The sequence below is a fragment of the Blastocystis hominis genome (assembly GCF_000151665.1).
Source record: "Blastocystis hominis, Singapore isolate B (sub-type 7) whole genome shotgun sequence assembly, scaffold_4".
Taxonomy (NCBI): Eukaryota; class Bigyra; order Opalinata; family Blastocystidae; genus Blastocystis; species Blastocystis hominis.
In genome coordinates, this window is record NW_013171849.1 from 131,133 (window position 1) to 150,731 (window position 19,599).

The window sequence follows — 19,599 nt, forward strand, 5'->3', positions numbered from 1 at the left end:
TCGGAGGTTTGGTATTTGATGGAGATGGTTTTGTCCAATATGCTCAAAAATGATTATATCTAGAACTAGATATATAAATATTATTCTACATCATAAGATTTGTTTTCTCTCAGTGAATTAGCTAATCCTCTGAACTTTCTGAATTTTATATTCAACTTCACAATGTATATGATTCTTTTTACTTCCAAAGCCTAGACTAAACACTCATTTTCATTTCCTGGCAATATTGTTCTATTTCCCTAATCACAAACTTCAAACTTGAAATCTACACAAAAGATCAGTGATCCTCTCAAAATCGTCTCTAATCTCACTCCATCACACGTTTGTTTGAGATTTCAACGTGCTTTTTTAACTATTTCAAAAGTCTGTATCTAAATAAACCACATTCACCAATTTCTATTTCTCTTCCAACAAACACATAACACACCATTTCATTTCACAAAACTTCCTTCACTTTCATCATAGTACTTATGAATCAACGTATACGTCTTCGCAATCCGCAAATAAGACAACAGCATTCCAGGCTGCACATACACCGGCTGCTTTTCGAGTTCCTGCCTGCATCTCTCCGAATACTCATGAAACATCACGTTGCTGTTCCGATCTGCGCACACCTGCGGAATGGGCACGCTGAAATTGGTAACCTCCAAGAAGTACAGCTGCGACTGCTCCGCGATCGAATTCAAATGCGAATAGCTCATCAACGCATGATCGATCGCCAGCACGGAGCTCCCCGGCACCAAATAAATCATATTCACCAGCAAGTCACTTGCGATCCCCATCAAAATATCCGTTTCAAACAACGCGCGCAGCTTCTTCGCCTTGCTCACCTCATCCAACACGATCGTTTCATACCTCCAAATCTACGCTTCACCGCGCCTCTTCGTCCCTACCGCCACTTTTCGCTGGAACAATCGGCGCAGTTCATCCATGTTGCTGATGCTCCCCACATCGCCTTGCTCGTCTTTGCGATACGTCACGTGCAGAACCACTGCCGACGTGGGCGTTGGGAACTTCTCGTAGATGTGGTAGTAGCGATACGCGGCGATTCGAACCGTGTCGGCTTCGTAGAGATCGAGATGGATCGATCCCTCGTTCGCATAACGAATTAGCGTGGGGATCGTCTAATAATGAGAGAAAATCGCGGGAGAAACGAGCTCGCGGAAGCAGGAAAGACCGGAAGGGAAGTCGGAACGGTAGAAAAGATCGAAGGCGTGCGTGGAGGGGTAGAAGGACTGCAGAATGGAGAGATATTCGTAGGTGTCCGAGTCTTTGGCTTCGCTCAGAAAGGGAAGAAGGGCGTGGAGAAGCTGCGATGGAGGGAGAAAGGAAGCGGTACGGCAGGGTAGCGAGTGCTGTGGAGGGCGAAGTGGGCGAGGAAATTCAGCGAGGCAAACTGCGATATGAGATCCATCGCGTCGTCCGTTAGGAACATGTAGCTGCCGATCGAGCTGATTTCTTTCCATTCGGCGGCTTTGGGGTAAACGCCGTCCACAACAGCGAAAAAATCATCTCGAGGAAGCTCTATTATCAGTATTATAATACACACATTCACTCTTCATCATCCCAAACAGCAAAGACTTGTCCACCTCATTACCAAATAGTACAATTCGAGATGATTCACTGTCGTAACACACATTGCGCAGATACAACAGACTAAATCCCTTCCCACTATCCATTTCGTTTATATTGCTAAACTCCTCACTAAATATCATCAGCAATTCCTATTATTACGATGTTAACGAACTAGGTAAACCGCGAGGACTCCATCTATTATTATTATTATTGTTACAAATTGCATTACTCCATATATTTACCAAACAAAAACAATCGACGGTTCTCTACTTCCCACTTTCTTATCATAAACGCATTTTACACCAATATTTACAACCGATCCTCACGAAAATCATAAGTACACAGAGAATAATCACTTTCTATATCAATTGGACCATCTTCACTTAGACCAACTTAATAGCCTCTACCCATCACAATAGTCTTCTTTATTAGTGGCGTAGATAATATTCTAGAATCAAATTACTACTTTCAAGACATACGAACGCAGGTAACCTTCCGCAGACAATAATATCGAAATCATTGCGGCTATCACTGTGCCTGTCACACACAAAGTGTACCCTCTCACAAACACACTCATACACACAATCTTTGATTCTTTATTCATTCATTTCGGTTCAATGGATGTATGACAAAGTGAATTTATAAATAGTACTATTCAATAATCTTCTAACTCCAAACTAACTCCATTTCCAATCCTATTTCCAGTATTCTGTTCTATATCACTTCAAGTATTCAAATACAACATTTGGAACATATGTACTTCCCGCCCATTTTAGATTCTCTTCATTTCCATACCTCTAGCACCACCTCTATCATCCACCATCATTCTATATTCAAATATACTCTTCTGCTTTCAAATCCCTTCATTTTCATTTGATTGGTAATACTGTGCATCAAATCCGCATTACTTACAAGCTTTTTTCTACACAAATACTTTTCATTTTTATATATTGTACAAAGCAATCGAATAGAAAATGCAAGAACAAATGCAGGATATGTCTATTGAGGACCGAGTACGAGTTGTGGTTTTGCCACCAAAATCTAGACAAACGGACCGTTACCTCTAGATAAACTAGAAGGAGCAGGAATCAATGCTAGTGATATAAAGAAGCTTCAGGAAGGAGGATATTACACAGTTGAATCAGTGAGGGATTAGAAATGGTTTGAATCTAGGTAGCAATGACCACGATGAAGAAATTAATAGAAGTGAAGGGAATTAGTGAAGCAAAAGCTATCAAGATTCAACAAGCTGCTACCAAGTTGGTTCCTATGGGTTTTACATCTGTATGTATATATTAATTCGAATATACTAATCGATTTAGGCGACAGAATATAGTAAAGTGCGAGAAGACATAATTCACATTTCTACAGGTTGTAAAGAATTGGATGCAATTCTTGGAGGAGGAATGGAAACAGGTTCGTTGACCGAACTGTATGGAGAGTTTCGAACAGGCAAAACGCAGCTTTGTCACACACTTTGTGTAATCTGTCAACTTCCTGTGGAACAAGGCGGAGGCGAAGGAAAGGCGCTCTATATCGATACAGAAGGCACATTCCGACCGGAACGACTTGCCCAAATCAGTCAACGTTTTGGTCTAGATCCAAACGATGTGATGGATAATGTGGCTTATGCCCGAGCATACAACAGTGAGCATCAAATGCAATTATTGATGCAAGCGGGAGCACTGATGTCGGAGAGTCGATTTGCTTTGGTGATAGTGGATTCAGCAACAGCCTTGTTTCGTACGGATTACACAGGCAGAGGCGAATTATCAACACGTCAACAAAACTTGGCTCAATTTCTTCGTGGTTTACAAAAACTGGCAGATGAATTTGGAGTAGCGGTGGTAGTAACAAATCAAGTGGTGGCGAATCCGGATACTGGAGTGTTCGCGAAGGATCCATTGAAGCCGATCGGAGGAAACATAATGGCTCATGCGAGTACAACGAGGTAAAGAAAGGAGTGAGTTTGAAATGATGTGTAGATTACGATTGAAGAAAGGGCGCGGAACAACCCGAATTTGTAAAGTGGTGGATTCTCCCTGTTTACCTGAAGGAGAAGCTTCATTTGGAATAAGTGAACAAGGAGTGGTGGAGGCCACGGAATAGTTGAAAGAATGAACATATCTTTGTTTTAGAATCGTTCATAATAATAGTATCGTCTCTGTGATATGGAGACAAGAACATCTTCAATAGGACAGACAAAGAAATTCATACTGTATGTTTGAAATAGTTGATATGTTAGATATCCCAATTACATTTATGTGTGTTATATTTCTTCTTATGTAGACAGTTTTGGAGTACTTCATATACTATGGAATGTTAACATGTAGATTTTTGATGCGATCAGAAGGGAGGTAATAAAGAAAGGAACATAAAAAGATAACATTTAAAACATCTTCATTACCATGTACAGCATATTAGTATTGGTTTCTTAATACTACACCACTCTGCTATCTCATCAGATCATTGGGTAATACCGAACAAAAAGCCTGAAATAAATAATTGGCAATATCTAAACAACGCATTGCTGATTATACTGTTTCTGATATTAGCAACTGTTGTATTAATGGTTTCATCATCCATAAAATGCAAATAGCTTCTAAATATGAATTAAATGCGGATGGCTGGATTTCACTCATATTGAGTAATAGATAACGTGTAGTATTGCAATTCAATAATGGATTATTCATGAATCAAGGATTTGTCCTCAATGGGCAGAACGTGTTGAAAGTGTTTGGAAATCACCAAATTGGTGCTATTTCATATAATGAACAACAATCCATTGTAGTAGTAGAAGAAGGAATAGTGGATTTGGATCATGGAAGTCGATTTGAAGGATTGGTATTGGCAGAAAACAAGTTGGGAATTCCATTTGAATATGGTGAAATGTATGATGATGATGGAATATTGATGTACAAGGGCATAATGATCAATTGGAAACGATTTGGATATGGAACGAGTTATCATAATAATGGATGTATTGAATATGAAGGATATTGGTGTGATGATAAGCGATTTGGAAGTGGAATTGTGTATGATCGATATGGTAATTTAGTGAAAGAATGTGAATGGTATAATGGAATTGAATGTGATATTGAATATGAAGGAGATGGAAACAAGCCATTGAATATCGGAATGAAACATTTGAAACTGATTGACAATTGTGTTTTGGTTGATTGGGTTGTTTCATTGTTATACAATTTGGAATCAATCGAAATCGGCAATGATTGTTTTGGATCAGTGCAAACATTCAAAATCGATGGATTGAATCGATTGAAAACGATCAAAATCGGAAGCAATTCATTTATTCAGGAAATATTGGATTGACTTCATTGATTCTGTGAAAAAATCAAATTTCTTATTATCACTTGAATGGCAATATCCAGATGGTGTTCAGGAATATCTTTAAAAATATTCGGATATCTTACTCTATGTGCTTTGAATTAACAGTATTTGGTATATTACGTTTTGACAAATATTTAAGATATCAGATAACAAACTATGAATCATCAGAAGACATAGAAATAAACCAATGTGAAGTTGGATTTCTGCTTGTATCTATTCATAAGTGAATTACTACAGGTTTCTTGATAGAGTGGCATTTTCAGAATTATAGTCGTTATTAAACACCATTGTCTATCCAATAGGTCCAAATTCATATCAATAGACCATATCTTCTGCAATGAGGGAATAATAATGGATATGATGTTCATAATTATATTATAGTCGTTAATAATAATAATGATAATAATAAGTAATATTTGATTCAAAAAGTCAATAACCCTCCCAAATGTGTCTCATCCTGCAGTCTCGCAAAGGAATCCACTTTTTTTTATAAAAAATATAATGAAATCCTTTTGAGATCGATTGTAAATATGTGATTCCTTGATTACCTAGCAACATCCCACCAACTCCCCTCCAATTTTCGACATCAATTTTCCTATCAGTACTATACAATATGAAAATCTTCACATTGCGCAATTCATAACAGTGTACCAAAAGTGTTCCTATTTTGTACAAAAACTGTGAAAGAGGTGTATTTCTTGTGGAAGCAATCCCAAGATTAACAAAAACCAGAGAATGCCGCCACTTCAGTGGAGTGAGTCATTCCCTCTGAGTCTTCCAATTCAAGTCAAAACCTAGCATGCCTCGTAAGCATCTTAGCAACTATTGGTCCAGACCCATTTCGACTCATCGTAATACCCATTCTACACAATAGTTTCCACGATTTCACAAAGCCGATTGACCCCAAAAAGTATCAAGAACTACCATGTTCCCCGCGGTGATAATACTCTTATAGATTTGCTTGAATTACCCCATATTGCTTTTGCTATATTCATATAAGCCTCGTCAAAGATGTTTAGTACATGTGCAAAGCGTGCAGTATGTGGAATAAGCCGGTTTAATACCGCTTTCTCTTCCACTGCCCCGAAGGCTTTTATCGCTCAATTTGGCACAAAAAAGAGAGTTGCTATTGATGGAAATGAGGCTGCTGCTCATGCTATCTATCAGGTCTCAGATGCTGCGATGCTTTTCCCCATTACGCCATCTTCTGGTATGGGTGAGCATTGTGATGCTTGGGCGAACAAAGGATTAAAGAATGTCTTTGGACAGAAGGTGGTGATCACGGAGATGCAGGTAAATGGTTTTTCTGGCTCAATGAAGTATAGTCCGAGGCCGGAGCCGCAGGTGCTCTCCATGGCACTCTGACGGGAGGTTTGCTTGGCACAACCTTCTCATCCTCGCAAGGTTTGATGCTGATGGTTCCTAGCATGCACAAGATCTCGGGTGAGCTGCTTCCTGGAGTTATCCACGTCTCCAGCCGTTCGGTTTCCAAGATGACAACTTGCCTGTACTGCGATTACGGCGATGTGTTCCAGACTCGCGCTGTACGTGATGGCGCTGTTTGCTGATCCCTAGACCGGATTTGCGTATCTTTCGTCGCACTCCGTTCAGGAAGCTCACGATTTGGCCTTGGTTTCTCACCTCTCCGCGTACGGCATGCGTTCGGTGTCTCACCCACAGCATCAACAGCAGCATCCCCTTCCTTCATTTCTTCGATGGTTTCCGCACCTCCCACGAAATGTCTTCGATCGAGCTGATCTCCCCTGAGGACATCAAGTCGATCTTCCCCTTCGAGAAGGCTCTGGAGCACAAGAACCGCGGCGTGAACCCTGTTCACCCGTACTCCATCGGTGTGGCCTACGGAGACGACGTGTGGATGCAGACCCTGCAGACGCACCAGCCCTACTACGACGCTGTGCCGGACAAGGTGCAGGCGGCGATGGACCAGGTGGCGAGCATCACGGGTCGTCAGTACCATCTGTTCGACTATGTGGGCGCTCCCGATGCCGAGAACGTGATGGTGCTGATGGGCGCCTCGGCGCAGACCGCGGAGGAGACGGTGGAGTATCTGAACCAGCACGGCGAGAAGGTGGGCGTGATGAAGGTGCATCTGTGGCGCCCGTTCTCGCTGAAGCACTTCGCTGCTGCGCTGCCGAAGACGGTGAAGCAGATCTGCGTGCTGGACAAGGTGCGCGAGGAGAACGCGTACGGAGAGCCGCTGTACCTGGATGTGAACTGCGCGGTGCGCGATCTGGACCGCGACATCAAGGTGATCTGCGGTGAGTTCGGCGTTGCGGGCAAGGAGTTCACGCCGAACCTGGTGAAGGCGGTGTTCGACAACATGAAGGCGGAGAAGCCCAAGACGCATTTCACTCTGGGCGTGGTGGACGACGTGTGCCACACCTCGCTGCCCATTCCCCCGCCGCTCAACACGCTCCCCGACTCCGTCACGCAGTGCATTCTGTACGGACTGGGCTCCGACGGAACGGTGGGCGCCACGCAGGAGGCCGTGAAGCTGATCGTGGAGAACACGCCGCTCTACGCGCAGGCCAACTTCGGCTTCGATGCGCACAAGTCGGGCGGTCTGACGGTGACGGACGTGCGATTCGGTCCGGAGCCGATCAAGGCGGAGTACACGGTGCAGAGCGCGGACTACGTGGGTTGCCACACGACGGCGTACGTGCACAAGTACGACATGCTGAAGCACATCAAGGAGGGCGGAACCTTCGTGCTGAACGCGCCCTGGAAGACGGTGGAGGAGCTGGACGCCAATCTGCCGCCCGCCATCAAGCACCAGATCGCGGAGAAGAAGGTGAAGCTGTACGTGATCGACGCGACGTCGGTGGCGCAGAAGGTGGGACTGCGTCAGCGCATCAACATGGTGATGCAGGCGGTGTTCTTCAAGCTGTCGAAGGTGCTGCCCGAGGACCAGGCCACCAAGCTGATCGCCGATAACATCCGCACCCGCTACGCGAAGAAGGGCGAGGAAGTGGTGAACATGAACATCACCGCCATGGAGCAGGCCGGAAAGGAGCTGGTGGAGATCGACTATCCTTCCTCCTGGATCGACTACAAGATGGAGCCGCTGCGCACGTTCGGTCCGGAAGTGCCCGACTACTTCAAGAATCTGTTCTACCCGACGACGCTGCTGGACGGCGATCGCTTCCCCGTGTCTGCGTTCACTCCGGGCGGAATCCACCCCACCGACACCTCCAAGTACGAGAAGCGAGGCTTCGCCGTGTCGGTGCCGGTGTGGAACAAGGACACCTGCACGCAGTGCAACCAGTGCTCGGTGATGTGCCCGCACGCCGTGATCCGTCCGTTCCTGATGGACGCGGAGGAGACCAAGAAGGCGCCCGCCAGCTTCGTGTCGCTCCCCGCCGTGGGCGACGAGCTGAAGGGTCTGAACTTCCGCATCCAGGCTTCGCCGCTGGACTGCACGGGCTGCGAGGTGTGCGTGAACGTGTGCCCCACGCAGTCGCTGAATATGGAGCCTCTGGGAAGCGTGAAGGACGTGGAGGGCAAGAACTGGGACTTCGCGATGACGCTGACGAACAAGGGCGACCTGGTGGACAAGACCACGGTGAAGGGCTCGCAGTTCCAGCCTCCTCTGATCCAGTTCAACGGAGCGTGCGCTGGCTGCGGTGAGACGCAGTACGTGAAGATGCTGACGCAGCTGTTCGGCAGCAAGATGATCCTGGCCGACGCGATGGGCTGCTCGATGGTGTGGAGCGGAACGTCGGGTCTGATTCCCTTCACGGTGGACAAGAACGGCTACGGCCCGGTGTGGTGCTCGTCGCTGTTCGAGGACCACGCGGAGTACGGCTTCGGCGTGAACAAGGCCAACCAGATCAAGCGCGCGCGCCTGGAGAGCAACATCCAGGCGGCGCTGGCGGATGGCGGCGTGTCCGCGGAGCTGAAGGGCTGCATGGAGAAGTGGCTGTCCAACAAGAACGACAAGGCCGTCTGCGACGAGCTGTTCGAGCAGATGAAGCCGCTGCTGGCCGCCGAGCAGAGCAAGCCCGCGGTGAAGGCGGTGGCGGACTACCAGGACATGCTGCCGGTGATCACGACGTGGCTGTACGGAGGCGACGGCTGGGCGTACGATATCGGCTTTGTGGGTCTGGACCACGTGCTGGCTTCGGGCGAGAACGTGAAGATCATGATTCTGGACACGGAGATGTACGCCAACACGGGAGGCCAGCAGTCGAAGTCCACGCAGATGTCCGCTGTGGCGAAGTTCGCCGCGGGCGGCAAGCGTCTGATGAAGAAGGACATGGGCAAGGTGGCGATGAACTACAAGAACGTGTACGTGGCGTCGATCGCCATCGGTGCGGACGCGCGCCAGGCCATCAAGGCGCTGACGGAAGCGAACAGCTACAACGGACCTGCGCTGATCATCGCGTACTCGCCCTGCCAGCAGCACGGAATGCCCTCGCAGCTGGGAATGAGCCACCAGGCGGACGAGCAGCGCAAGGCGGTGGAGTGCGGCTACTGGCCGCTGTACCGCTACGATCCGCGCCGCGCGGAGAAGGGCGAGAACCCGTTCCAGCTGGATTTCAAGAAGCTGAAGGGCAAGGTGGATGACTTCCTGGAGGGAGAGAATCGGTTCAGCATTCTGACGAGACAGAACCCGGAGGCAGCCAAGGAGCTGCACAAACAGCTGCAGGAGGAGGTCGAGAAGAGACACGCGGAGCGCGTGCGCATGGCGATGTCGGACAAGCAGTTGTGGAAGGAGCTGAACAAGGTGTACGGAAAGAAGAAGTAATAATGTAATAATGTTGACAACTGGGTGTTTGTTGATGAAGCGTGTGCAGTGCGAAGGGGACATGTGGAAAACATGAGTAGGATGAGCAGAGAGAGAGAATAGATTATTGGAAGGGCGAATCCATGGTATTGATTACAGAATGATTTGATTTTGGGAGAAGAAAACGATTTTCATCCACTAAGCAATTTTGCAAACATTTGAGTAGGAATTGGGTAGAGAGTTGACAGGAGTCGGGTTGGTGTAGTGGCTATCACGCTCGCTTCACACGCGAGAGGTCGCGAGTTCGAACCTCGCATCCGATATTTTTTCTTGAATGAAGTTGAAGGCTAATATGGAAAGGAAAGTAATAGATGGTGAACAACACGCTCAAGATCTTTTTCAAATCAGTAATTTATTCGTTTTTTATACATGCAAGCACAAGAAGCTTGCCAGATAGTAGTGGTGAATGCGGATAAGGTGTCAACAGATTGATCAAGTTGTGATGAATAGACAGGAACAGACAACTGATATCAAGTACTCTAAGAACAATCAATTGTGAAAGTAATCCCAATCATAAGCACCCAAGGAATAAGGAAATAAATTGATTTTGGTATAAGGTGCAAAGGAACGATTTGAGAACTATGTTCCACACTACAAAGAGTCTCATTATCATCGACTTAGTGTTAATCAACTTGATTGCTTATGAAATAGACAATGAATGTTGTATGTTGTTGTGAAATGGAAATATGGGATACTCTAACACTCATATCACTGGCGTATGATCTATTAACGATGAATCTAAACAATGAAACGCTTATATTTGCATTAAAATGGTAATAACAGTGGAAAGAGTGTTGAAGAGACCCTTGAGTAATATTAAGAACGAAAATGTAAATAAGAATGTGTTATATGTTTACGATTTGTTTTGATATCATGACCTAATAGAAATCAATCAATATTTGCATTAGAACTACTGGAGAAACATTGATCAGGTACTACACAGATAATAGTGAAAGTATAAAACAAAAACAAATATCCAATCTTGGGGATACAAAGAATTCTAGTCCTGATTATAATCCCGCACCTGGAATGGAATTAATATAGTCTTCTAGAGCTTTTGGAATTTCTACATTAATTATTCATCCATAAAAATTACTATAAATTGATTTCGTTGTTACTTTTCTGAAAGAATTGTCCAATCTAAATTCAAAGTTTTCAGCAATTACATCATTTGCGATATCTAAAATGAAAATAGATTCCATTAAAATACTCTTCAGAATAATTGAACGAGGATTATAGAAACTAGATCCCGAACTTATTATGGATTGCAGATTAGGAATATCTACATCGAAACAACGTTTTAACAATACTTTGTATGTCCAATATACAAGTATCATTATCTTTTCCATAGAATGCTTCTTCACCCAACTGGATAAATGATAGCGATTCAAAATCTATATATATTACTACCTTTCTTTTCTATACTCTTGATACTGATACTAGCAACCTCTCTAAATGCTCCACGACCGATAGTCAATGTATTCAAATTTGGAAAACCTAAAAATCATTATATATAATAGTTTCATTAATACTCGAAATAGAGAAACTTGGAACATTCATGAAATTGTTAGATTCATTTTCAATCGAACCAATTATGAGACTCTGTAATGAAGGAAGTGATGATACTGCGAAGCCACTTCCAAATTTGGAGAAACTATATTCACCAATTTCGATCGATAACAATTTAGAATTGTTGTATATTTGGAATACTTTAGCAATCACATCAGGATTATCTTCATTATAGAATGAACTATTACCGATTCTCAATGAAATCAATTCGGGGAAATGATTTAAGCGTAAATCGTTTGCGATTTATTTGAAACAATCATTTCCAATATCAATTGTTTCGATCAAATTCAATGAACTCATAGAAATTGAAGTGGCATTCTTGAATGATTCATCTCCAATCGTCAATGTAGTCAAACTCGGGAAATCTATCCATTAGAATTCACTCATGCATATTCCTACTAGTAACAGATAGTTTTGGAACATTTTCAAAGTTTCTGGATCCAATTTGGAGAAGTCGTAATGCAGGAAGATTGGATATTGTGAACTCTGTAAAATCGGTGAACATTTGATCTCCAATCTGTATGTGTGTTAACTTCGGACTATTCGTAACGCGGAATCTCTTGGGAGTATCTCCCAGTCTTCTTCCAGTTCCTTCTGAAATATAACTCATTATTGTATCGCCAAAGATCAGATATTCCAAGTTCTCAGCTCCATCAATCATAAAGGCATTCATATCAGGGAAATTGTTTTTCTCAATCCAAAGCATAACCACCTTATCCGTCTTTTGGATCGAGAAAGTTTTACCCGGAACATTGCAAGTATTTTCTTTTAAGTGAACAATTATACTAGAAGCCAGAGCCTCTTCGAAATTATCACAATCAGTCACTTCAGCTATCTGGTCACCTTTTACTAATCCAGTCTCTGAATGGTAGTAATACTCTTTGGGAGACGAATCTGTATTTAAAGCAATATGATCTTCTCCAGCTCTATTCGTAATTCGCAGAGTGGAACCTGCACTCCAAGGACCTCCCTTCACTATAATCTTCATCAATCTTGAAGGCACTTCAACCTGCTCACTGTCACTCCCTTCTCCTGTTGGAGTCATACTGAAAATCTCATTTTTATCATCAACTGCATCCGTGAGCGTCACCGTTCCCGAACCCGTTGGCGTTGTTGTATAACTCGCTGTCAGTTTAATGAGAATCTTATTCGGATCACTAGGAGGCTCTGGAGTGGTAGTTTCTGTATAGCTCATCGAAAAAGCATAACCAGCAATTCCAGCATAATTGGCATTCGTATCATTATCAGTCACAGGAAGCTGAAGTACAATGTTTTCACAAGGTACCACGTTGAATGTGACAATCCACTTCTCTTTATCGTATCCCTTTATCACACCATATAGAGTCGGGTTGTATGCAGCTCCAGTATAGATGTAATCTCCTGTCACATGGTTCGTTACACGAAGACGGAATAGGTCAAGAGCTAAGAGAGAGACAACAGGATTTCCCTCTATAACCAAATTCATAAGTCCACTCTTATTGGGAACATCGATTTGCGTCACTTGAAAATGGTACTTCGGCAGCACATCATTGGTGCAAAGATCATTGCTATCCAAAAGATTCGCATCAGCCTCCGTCATCAAACCTGTTTCTGTGATAAACCGGTAGATATCATAGTTGGTGATATTATTTGGTTCAAGTCCAGAAGAGAAAGGTAAACAAGTTAGTAAGTGTTTAAGCGAGAACTTTATGCTTGTGCCCTGTTTTTTCGAATAAGCAGACTCAGCAGCCGTAATAACAGCTGTAGCCCAGGATGTAGCTACAGCATTTGACATCGAATAGCCTTCGAATCCATTACAGAAATCGCGGGTGGTTATTTCGGCTGAAAAACTTTCTTCGTGAATATCTACTGGGTCGGCATAGGATCCATGACGTAAGTATTCGGTTCCAATGTCCATAAGCCCTTGTAAGTCTTTATCAGCAAAATCGGAAAGAACTGAAAAGTCGACTGGATAACGTCTGTATCGAGCCTTGTTCAATATTTCTAGACAGCTTTTTTCGAAAAATGGGTAATGTTTCCTAAAACTCAGAAACGGCTCATACCATTACTCTTTATATTCTTCACATCCATCTACGCATTTTGAGGGATAAGCCTTCAGATAGTCTTCATATCCTTTACGACTGCAAGTATACTTCAGTTGTGTACACGAAACATTAAGCAACAGAAGAGAAATACAAATAGCAATCAAATTCAATTGCATTGGTAGAAACGAATAAATCTATGAAACGCTGTTATTCGGAATTGTAAAAATATGTGGGAATAGGAAGTAATATCAGTTTTGGGCGAGATACATAGATTTTTGTATTCTATATTATGTGCAATTGAATAATTGACAATCCAAATGAAAAATGAATGTTGGTGTCCATAATCTCGACAATTAGCGTGATATTTTATTTTTATATAATTATCATCAACTAGAATAAAGTATTTCGTATTATTAATGATGTATACCGACATTTGAACAACAGTACGGATTCTGAAAAGAAACTGTGAAATTGAATTGAATACTGATAGTGATTCAATATTACATATATCAAACATAATAGGTGGAACAAGTAACCTACTAGGCAGATGTTGGATAATAAGGCGGAATCGAGCTATGGAAGGCTTAGGTAATCCGATTCTGAAGAATAAAGGAGTTACATAGACAAGAATAAGTGCGACTTCAAAACAAGAATTCTGTAATATAGGCTACGTGTATATTTATAATCTGCATTAATCTATAATGAATTCTGCGATGTTGGTGAATTCAACAACCAGTGGTATATTAGCTAAAAAAACTGATAATGTCATTATTGAATAAGACAAGGTAAATTGAAATTACAATTGCTGAGTCAAATAGAATCAAGAGAACGAATTACGATACATGTGGATTATTCTAACATTTTTATTTTCAAATTATATATGTGGATGCACAAGCTAATAAAAGAAGTGTATATCCACTACTCTTGCTGACTACCTGCTAGATTTGATTAAACACGATTAATAACTTATCAGTTATATATTTTTAGGTTTTCTTGTATATCTATGGTCTTTCAGAGTTTATCGTATCTAGATATTTGACTTTTCCAGCAGTTTTGTGCCATTCATAGTAGTTCAAGCGTGCCTGTTCGTTTTGCAAAGAATAAGTAGTCTATACTAGTGCCACTAATGATAGTTTCAATGGTTGAAAAGTCAATACGAACGTACACGATAAATTGTGTTTAGAAGATGTGTATTGCAGGTTGTGTACAAGTATTACTGTGAGGTGATACCGAATTCTACTTGAATCAGTTGTTTATCATAGAATCTGTGATGGTTTTATTCTATATAGTGTACCAAATAGTACTCACTGAACTAAAACAAGGATCACTCAATATAAAACCAAATGTAATTACTATTATTTGTGTTATATAGTTTAGGTTACACAACATAGCTAGATTGTAATTAATATATACACAATAGTATTGAGATCCATTTTGCGAGCGGTATAGTACACAAACCTTTAGTAACAAAAGACTAACATAAATGTCACCCCCTTTTCATCCAACAAGGGACCACCATTCACCACTTGTAATAGCCATACTTTTTTATAGTTATTGGTATTATACATTTATATGAAAGCCATTTTATAGCAGAACAAGAAATAGTTCATTGGCTATTGTGTAACATGGATATTGTAAAAGAGCCACACAATGCATTCATTGCCAACCAGGAGCTCATTTGCTGCAGTTTCTTCAATAATGTATTTTACATTCCTGTAATAGAATCTACAGTAGGTATGTCACTTTGATTTGTGAAGTGTTTACTTAGTTGAACACATACATGACATTAAGTAATATGGACAAAAGCATACCTTTCTAATTAACAATGTTAGTGCTAATAAATGCACATTCAAACAAGCAAGAAAGTCGTAATAGTAATGGTAATTATACAGATGAACACAGGAGTATGCCATTAGTATACTGAACTAATGACCTCCATTCCCTAGAAAATACCATACATTTGGTAACTCTTTCTTATAGATTTCTTAGTGATTCTATTTATACTTATGGCACTATATACTAACGAGAAATACTTTTTAGTGTACCAATTTGAATGGATTCCAATGATATACAATTCAATATGTGGAATGATTTTGAATTATCACTTCCACTATCATTCTTTCTCTGAGTAAATGAATTGCTTCCGATTTTGATAGTTTTCAATCGATTCAATCCATCGATTTGGAATGTTTTCACTGATTCAAAACATTCATTGCCGATTTCGATGATTTTAGCCCATCATACTCATTGTAGACTATTGTTACCAAATTGTTATAGTAATCACATCTATTCACCAAATATCTCAAACACATCCTCTGTTAATTTACTAAATCAGTCATGTTTAGAGTAATGATATGTATTTTCTATTCCATTGGTTATGCCTATCTATTGTATTATTATTCGCATATTTTTCTTTCATTCCAGTAAGATACCAACCTTCATACAAATCAACTCCTCCAACCCTCTCTTTACCATTATCTGTATCCCATTCGATTCTATAACCGTCTCGTTTCATTTCTTCATCAAATTCACCTCGATAGATCACCACATCTTCATTCATAGCATTCTCATCATATTCACGCTTGCATTGAATTACCGTAATCAGTCCTTCTTTACTATTTTCGATCATTCTTCGATCGCCATCATTATTAAGAATCGAGTCCCAGTTTTCTTTTTGTAATGCTTTACCATGCTTATACTCCGTCATTTCGCCGATTCGTTTACCATTTTTCATTGTCCATGCAAGACTCAAAATTCCACGATTGAATAATTGGCATCGACCTTCAACTTTACCATCTTTCATTTCACTCAACAAATACTCATTGGAATGATCTCCTTGATATCGAGTGACTTCATACTCTATTTTATTAATGGAAATTATTTTCTTTTCCCTGGTTATGTAGTCGTTAAGTAAATATCTCCTTTCTCTGGTTTGCTTTGACAAATCTATATAATAATAATAATATTTCTATACGTATACATTCAAAAGAATTTACCATTCTACAGAATAATGCTTTTCCTCTTTGCTTCAGTCTATTTCTGTTTTCACTTTTGTCTGCTCACTATTTTTCGATATGTAAATGCAAGCATAATATTGATGTAATTGGGTTTGATTCTGTTACACAAACTTGAGACTCCTATATTCAGGAGAAATGCTAAAAAGCGTTTTTCATAATCTCGTTGTTTGAGGCAGTGTAATAATTGAGTGATTCATTGTCTAAATGATCTCTGTAGCATAAATCTACACAAAAATATATTATTCTACATCTCTACAAACACAGATAATATAAACACACTATATTTATTTTTCCTATATGGATGGATATATGAATAGCACTCAACTATCAACAAACTGGGATAAAACAGAATGCAAAGCCCCTAGAATAGCTATTTAACATTAAGATTATTCTTATCCCCACCTGGTAATGATAAATTCAAAGCAAGAGTCAAAGTCATGGCACTAATGAAGAAAGTTCACTTACAAAGCATTTTTGTGACAGTGCGGATTATCAAGTCCTCAATTTCATCATAACGTATCCAAAAGTAATTGGAATCCAATATCTCTTCTAACAACATATCAAAGCACTAAGCAAGCTGATATACATCCACTCCTCAAATTAGTAAAAAAACTAACTACTGTTAAACTATTCCCCCCACTTCCCTTGATTCCACAATATCCTTGTAGTTATGTCCCCATGTAGTGTTAACTCTGAATTTCTGTATTTTTGCTTTCATCGCTGCTCCTAATTTCCAGATAAGAATGGCTGTATAGTAATCATTATCATATTATAATCATAAACCACTATACATGTGCAATAAACGACCACGATAACCGCGGAATACGTCTCGTTCCATTCCTTTCGCCTTCCGTCCACATAGGATTGTTCAACCAGCTACTTTTCGCTATACACAAATGGTGAGATACAGGTAGGGATCGTATTTGTATTTTGCTGTCTTATTGGAGTTGTTTTCGTTTTTGTGCTAAATGGGATGCAAATTGCCACTTTTTGAATTTCATTTTATCAGAAAACTAACCTATTCTATAGTATGACTCCTGCTGATACCAAGAAGAGTATTCCCCTGTAATTCCTGTTTCTTATGTGTAGGCTGCAAGGCCCGCGGTTCTTACTTGACTGTGCACTTCAAGAACGCTCACGAGGTGGGTGCTGCCATCAAGGACATGTCTCTGCTCAAGGCCGAGAAGTACCTTAACGATGTGATTGCCCACAAGCAGGCTGTCGCCTTCACCCGCTTCAACGGTGGTGTTGGTCGTCACGCCCAGGCTCACTCCATCAAGGCTCCTGGAGATCAGTGCAGATGGCCCAAGGCTGCCTGCAAGTTCTTCCTGGTGCTTCTGAACAACCTGAAGGCCAACGGTGAGGCGAAGGGTCTGAACGTGGAGAACCTTCGCATCAGCCATGTGCAGGTGAACCAGGCTCCCGTGATGCGTCGTCGCACCTACCGCGCTCACGGACGTGTGTGCCGTAGGCAGTTGGTTTTTGTTGGTAATGTGTAGCCTATCTCCGCCACCCTGCTCACATTGAGATGATGTGCACCGAGGAGGATTCTGCGGTGAAGAAGGCTACTTCGGTAAGTATGGAGGCGTAGTGTCATGGTGTAGAAGCCCACGCACAAGCGTCTCACTCGCAGACAGCTGGCGTACAGAAAGCTCACTCACCAGAAACTGGCTGAGAAGAAGAAGGAGGAGCAGGCCTAAGTTTGTTTCATAGCAGCCGTGGTCGGTTGGTTGATGCTGGCATGTTTGTTATCACAAAGAGAGCAATGGGTGTGTAGAGTACAGCACTGTCGATTGGAGGCGCGGAGCTGCTTGGCGCCCTTCTCGCCTACATAGCCGTAGTGAACGCTGCCGTTTCGCATCACTTCGATGTTCCAGTTGCGATTCGGACGCGTTTGCGAGCCCGCTCTGCGGTTGAAGAAGCCATCGATCCCCTCGTGAAACCCGATCACTACGCGTGAATCGCTCTGCACAAACACACCCGCAGTCGTCGCATCGATCAGATCGCCCGCCTCGTAGATCACTCCCATCAAGTAGTTGTCGATTCGTAGACGACCAATCACAGCGCTCTGCGACGTATTCGTGACGAGAGGCATGGCTTGACGCGAAAACACGAAATAGTCCTAGAACAAACAAAGAGCGACAGAGAGGCAAACGGCACTTCCCGGAGATCGGATGCGTGCTCTGCTACGCGTGTAGTTCGCAAAATAGGAGCGTAGAGCTTCAAAAGAATCGAAAGAAGAGGGAAGGTCGCTCCAGCTTCGCTCATAAACACGGCCAGCGATCTCATGCTAGATGTCAGCGCGAAGGATAGAAAGGACGCACCATCGGTTTTATCTGGCCGGACTTCACAGAATTCTCACAAAACGAAAGGACATCGAAGATCATGGGATCAACGAGGATGTCAAAGTTGATGTACCCATAGTATTTCGCGCTGACAAGTCGTTGGGCAATCGAAAACATCGATGTAATTATGGGCAAACCGAAAGGATTGACCCTACATAAGACCACATCCAGAAACACACTCAAAATCAGAAACAATAATCACAGAGGAACTTGACAAAGCAGAAGCGAGAGTTTGTGTCTTAGTAAATAGAATAGCACGAAAACTATATTTGGACGCGTAGATGTCACACATGGAACGAAACAGCTTTAATTTTCGCATCGTATATGGAGAATAACCATCTTCCGTGGAAAATAGGACAAGGTCAAACGTTTTATCACCAGTAGTGCTTAGATAGTTTTGTACCCCTAATGGCCTTCCATTTTCCTTCGCTTGAGAAGGCAAGAAGAATCTTGAGGTAGGAGGTTTCGGTAACTTTGCAAAAACATAAATTGTAGAGCCAAGAGAGGTCTAGAATGAAATCTGGTTCAATAAAATACGTTAATTCTTAGAAGGGAGTAATTACAGAGAACAACAGCCCAAAAGATGAGTAATAGTAACGCCCAGCACTTCCATGCACAACTCTTCATGTTATTGAATCTGCTGTAATCAATAACGGAAAAGTTGAGGATTCGCTTTTTTCATCTATTTCACTTTGCTTTTTTCATTTCGATTCTCATCACCACTTTCATCGTGTGTTCAACCAAACATTCCACACTCATCGTTTTCTCTTGGCCTCTCGCTCTCCTCTCTGCTCAATCGGTCTCTTCACACTGCTCTTCTTATGATACCGCTTCCCTGCGCTTCCTTCCGACTCGATCGTGAACTCCTCATCGCTCTCCTCCTTCTTCGGCGCTCTCGCCACCCTTTTCTTCCG

General features: G+C 42.1%; 6 protein-coding genes; 3 read left to right on the forward strand and 3 right to left on the reverse strand.

Moving 5' to 3' along the window:
• Nucleotides 1-863: 863 nt before the first annotated feature.
• Nucleotides 864-2,179, reverse strand: GSBLH_T00003665001 (uncharacterized protein; the record flags this gene model as incomplete). The annotated part of the gene is made up of 9 exons (XM_013042445.1): nucleotides 864-1,124; nucleotides 1,155-1,310; nucleotides 1,340-1,524; nucleotides 1,556-1,704; nucleotides 1,735-1,770; nucleotides 1,805-1,855; nucleotides 1,889-1,952; nucleotides 1,983-2,023; nucleotides 2,055-2,179. The coding sequence occupies 9 exons, from the start codon at nucleotides 2,177-2,179 to the stop codon at nucleotides 864-866; spliced, it is 1,068 nt and encodes a 355-aa protein (XP_012897899.1).
• Nucleotides 2,180-2,527: 348 nt separating this feature from the next.
• Nucleotides 2,528-3,684, forward strand: GSBLH_T00003666001 (uncharacterized protein; the record flags this gene model as incomplete). XM_013042446.1 has 5 exons in its annotated part: nucleotides 2,528-2,588; nucleotides 2,621-2,719; nucleotides 2,749-2,859; nucleotides 2,898-3,526; nucleotides 3,561-3,684. The coding sequence occupies exons 1-5, from the start codon at nucleotides 2,550-2,552 to the stop codon at nucleotides 3,682-3,684; spliced, it is 1,002 nt and encodes a 333-aa protein (XP_012897900.1). The 5' UTR covers nucleotides 2,528-2,549.
• Nucleotides 3,685-5,934: 2,250 nt separating this feature from the next.
• On the forward strand, nucleotides 5,935-9,712 carry GSBLH_T00003667001 (Pyruvate:Ferredoxin (flavodoxin) Oxidoreductase (PFO); the record flags this gene model as incomplete). XM_013042447.1 has 4 exons in its annotated part: nucleotides 5,935-6,216; nucleotides 6,249-6,467; nucleotides 6,499-6,572; nucleotides 6,604-9,712. The coding sequence occupies 4 exons, from the start codon at nucleotides 5,935-5,937 to the stop codon at nucleotides 9,689-9,691; spliced, it is 3,663 nt and encodes a 1,220-aa protein (XP_012897901.1). The 3' UTR covers nucleotides 9,692-9,712.
• Nucleotides 9,713-10,703: 991 nt separating this feature from the next.
• Nucleotides 10,704-11,067, reverse strand: GSBLH_T00003668001 (uncharacterized protein; the record flags this gene model as incomplete). XM_013042448.1 has 3 exons in its annotated part: nucleotides 10,704-10,796; nucleotides 10,827-10,910; nucleotides 10,941-11,067. The coding sequence occupies 3 exons, from the start codon at nucleotides 11,065-11,067 to the stop codon at nucleotides 10,741-10,743; spliced, it is 267 nt and encodes an 88-aa protein (XP_012897902.1). The 3' UTR covers nucleotides 10,704-10,740.
• A 6,139-nt stretch (nucleotides 11,068-17,206) lies between these two features.
• On the forward strand, nucleotides 17,207-18,078 carry GSBLH_T00003669001 (uncharacterized protein). XM_013042449.1 has 4 exons: nucleotides 17,207-17,395; nucleotides 17,430-17,807; nucleotides 17,840-17,913; nucleotides 17,945-18,078. Exons 1-4 carry the CDS (start codon nucleotides 17,371-17,373, stop codon nucleotides 18,038-18,040), a joined length of 573 nt encoding a protein of 190 aa, XP_012897903.1. The 5' UTR covers nucleotides 17,207-17,370; the 3' UTR covers nucleotides 18,041-18,078.
• A 26-nt stretch (nucleotides 18,079-18,104) lies between these two features.
• Nucleotides 18,105-19,333, reverse strand: GSBLH_T00003670001 (uncharacterized protein). XM_013042450.1 has 7 exons: nucleotides 19,223-19,333; nucleotides 18,865-19,193; nucleotides 18,665-18,836; nucleotides 18,496-18,630; nucleotides 18,321-18,462; nucleotides 18,231-18,290; nucleotides 18,105-18,187 (listed from the first exon to the last, which is right to left on the reverse strand). Exons 1-7 carry the CDS (start codon nucleotides 19,310-19,312, stop codon nucleotides 18,168-18,170), a joined length of 948 nt encoding a protein of 315 aa, XP_012897904.1. The 5' UTR covers nucleotides 19,313-19,333; the 3' UTR covers nucleotides 18,105-18,167.
• Between the last annotated feature and the right edge of the window lie 266 nt (nucleotides 19,334-19,599).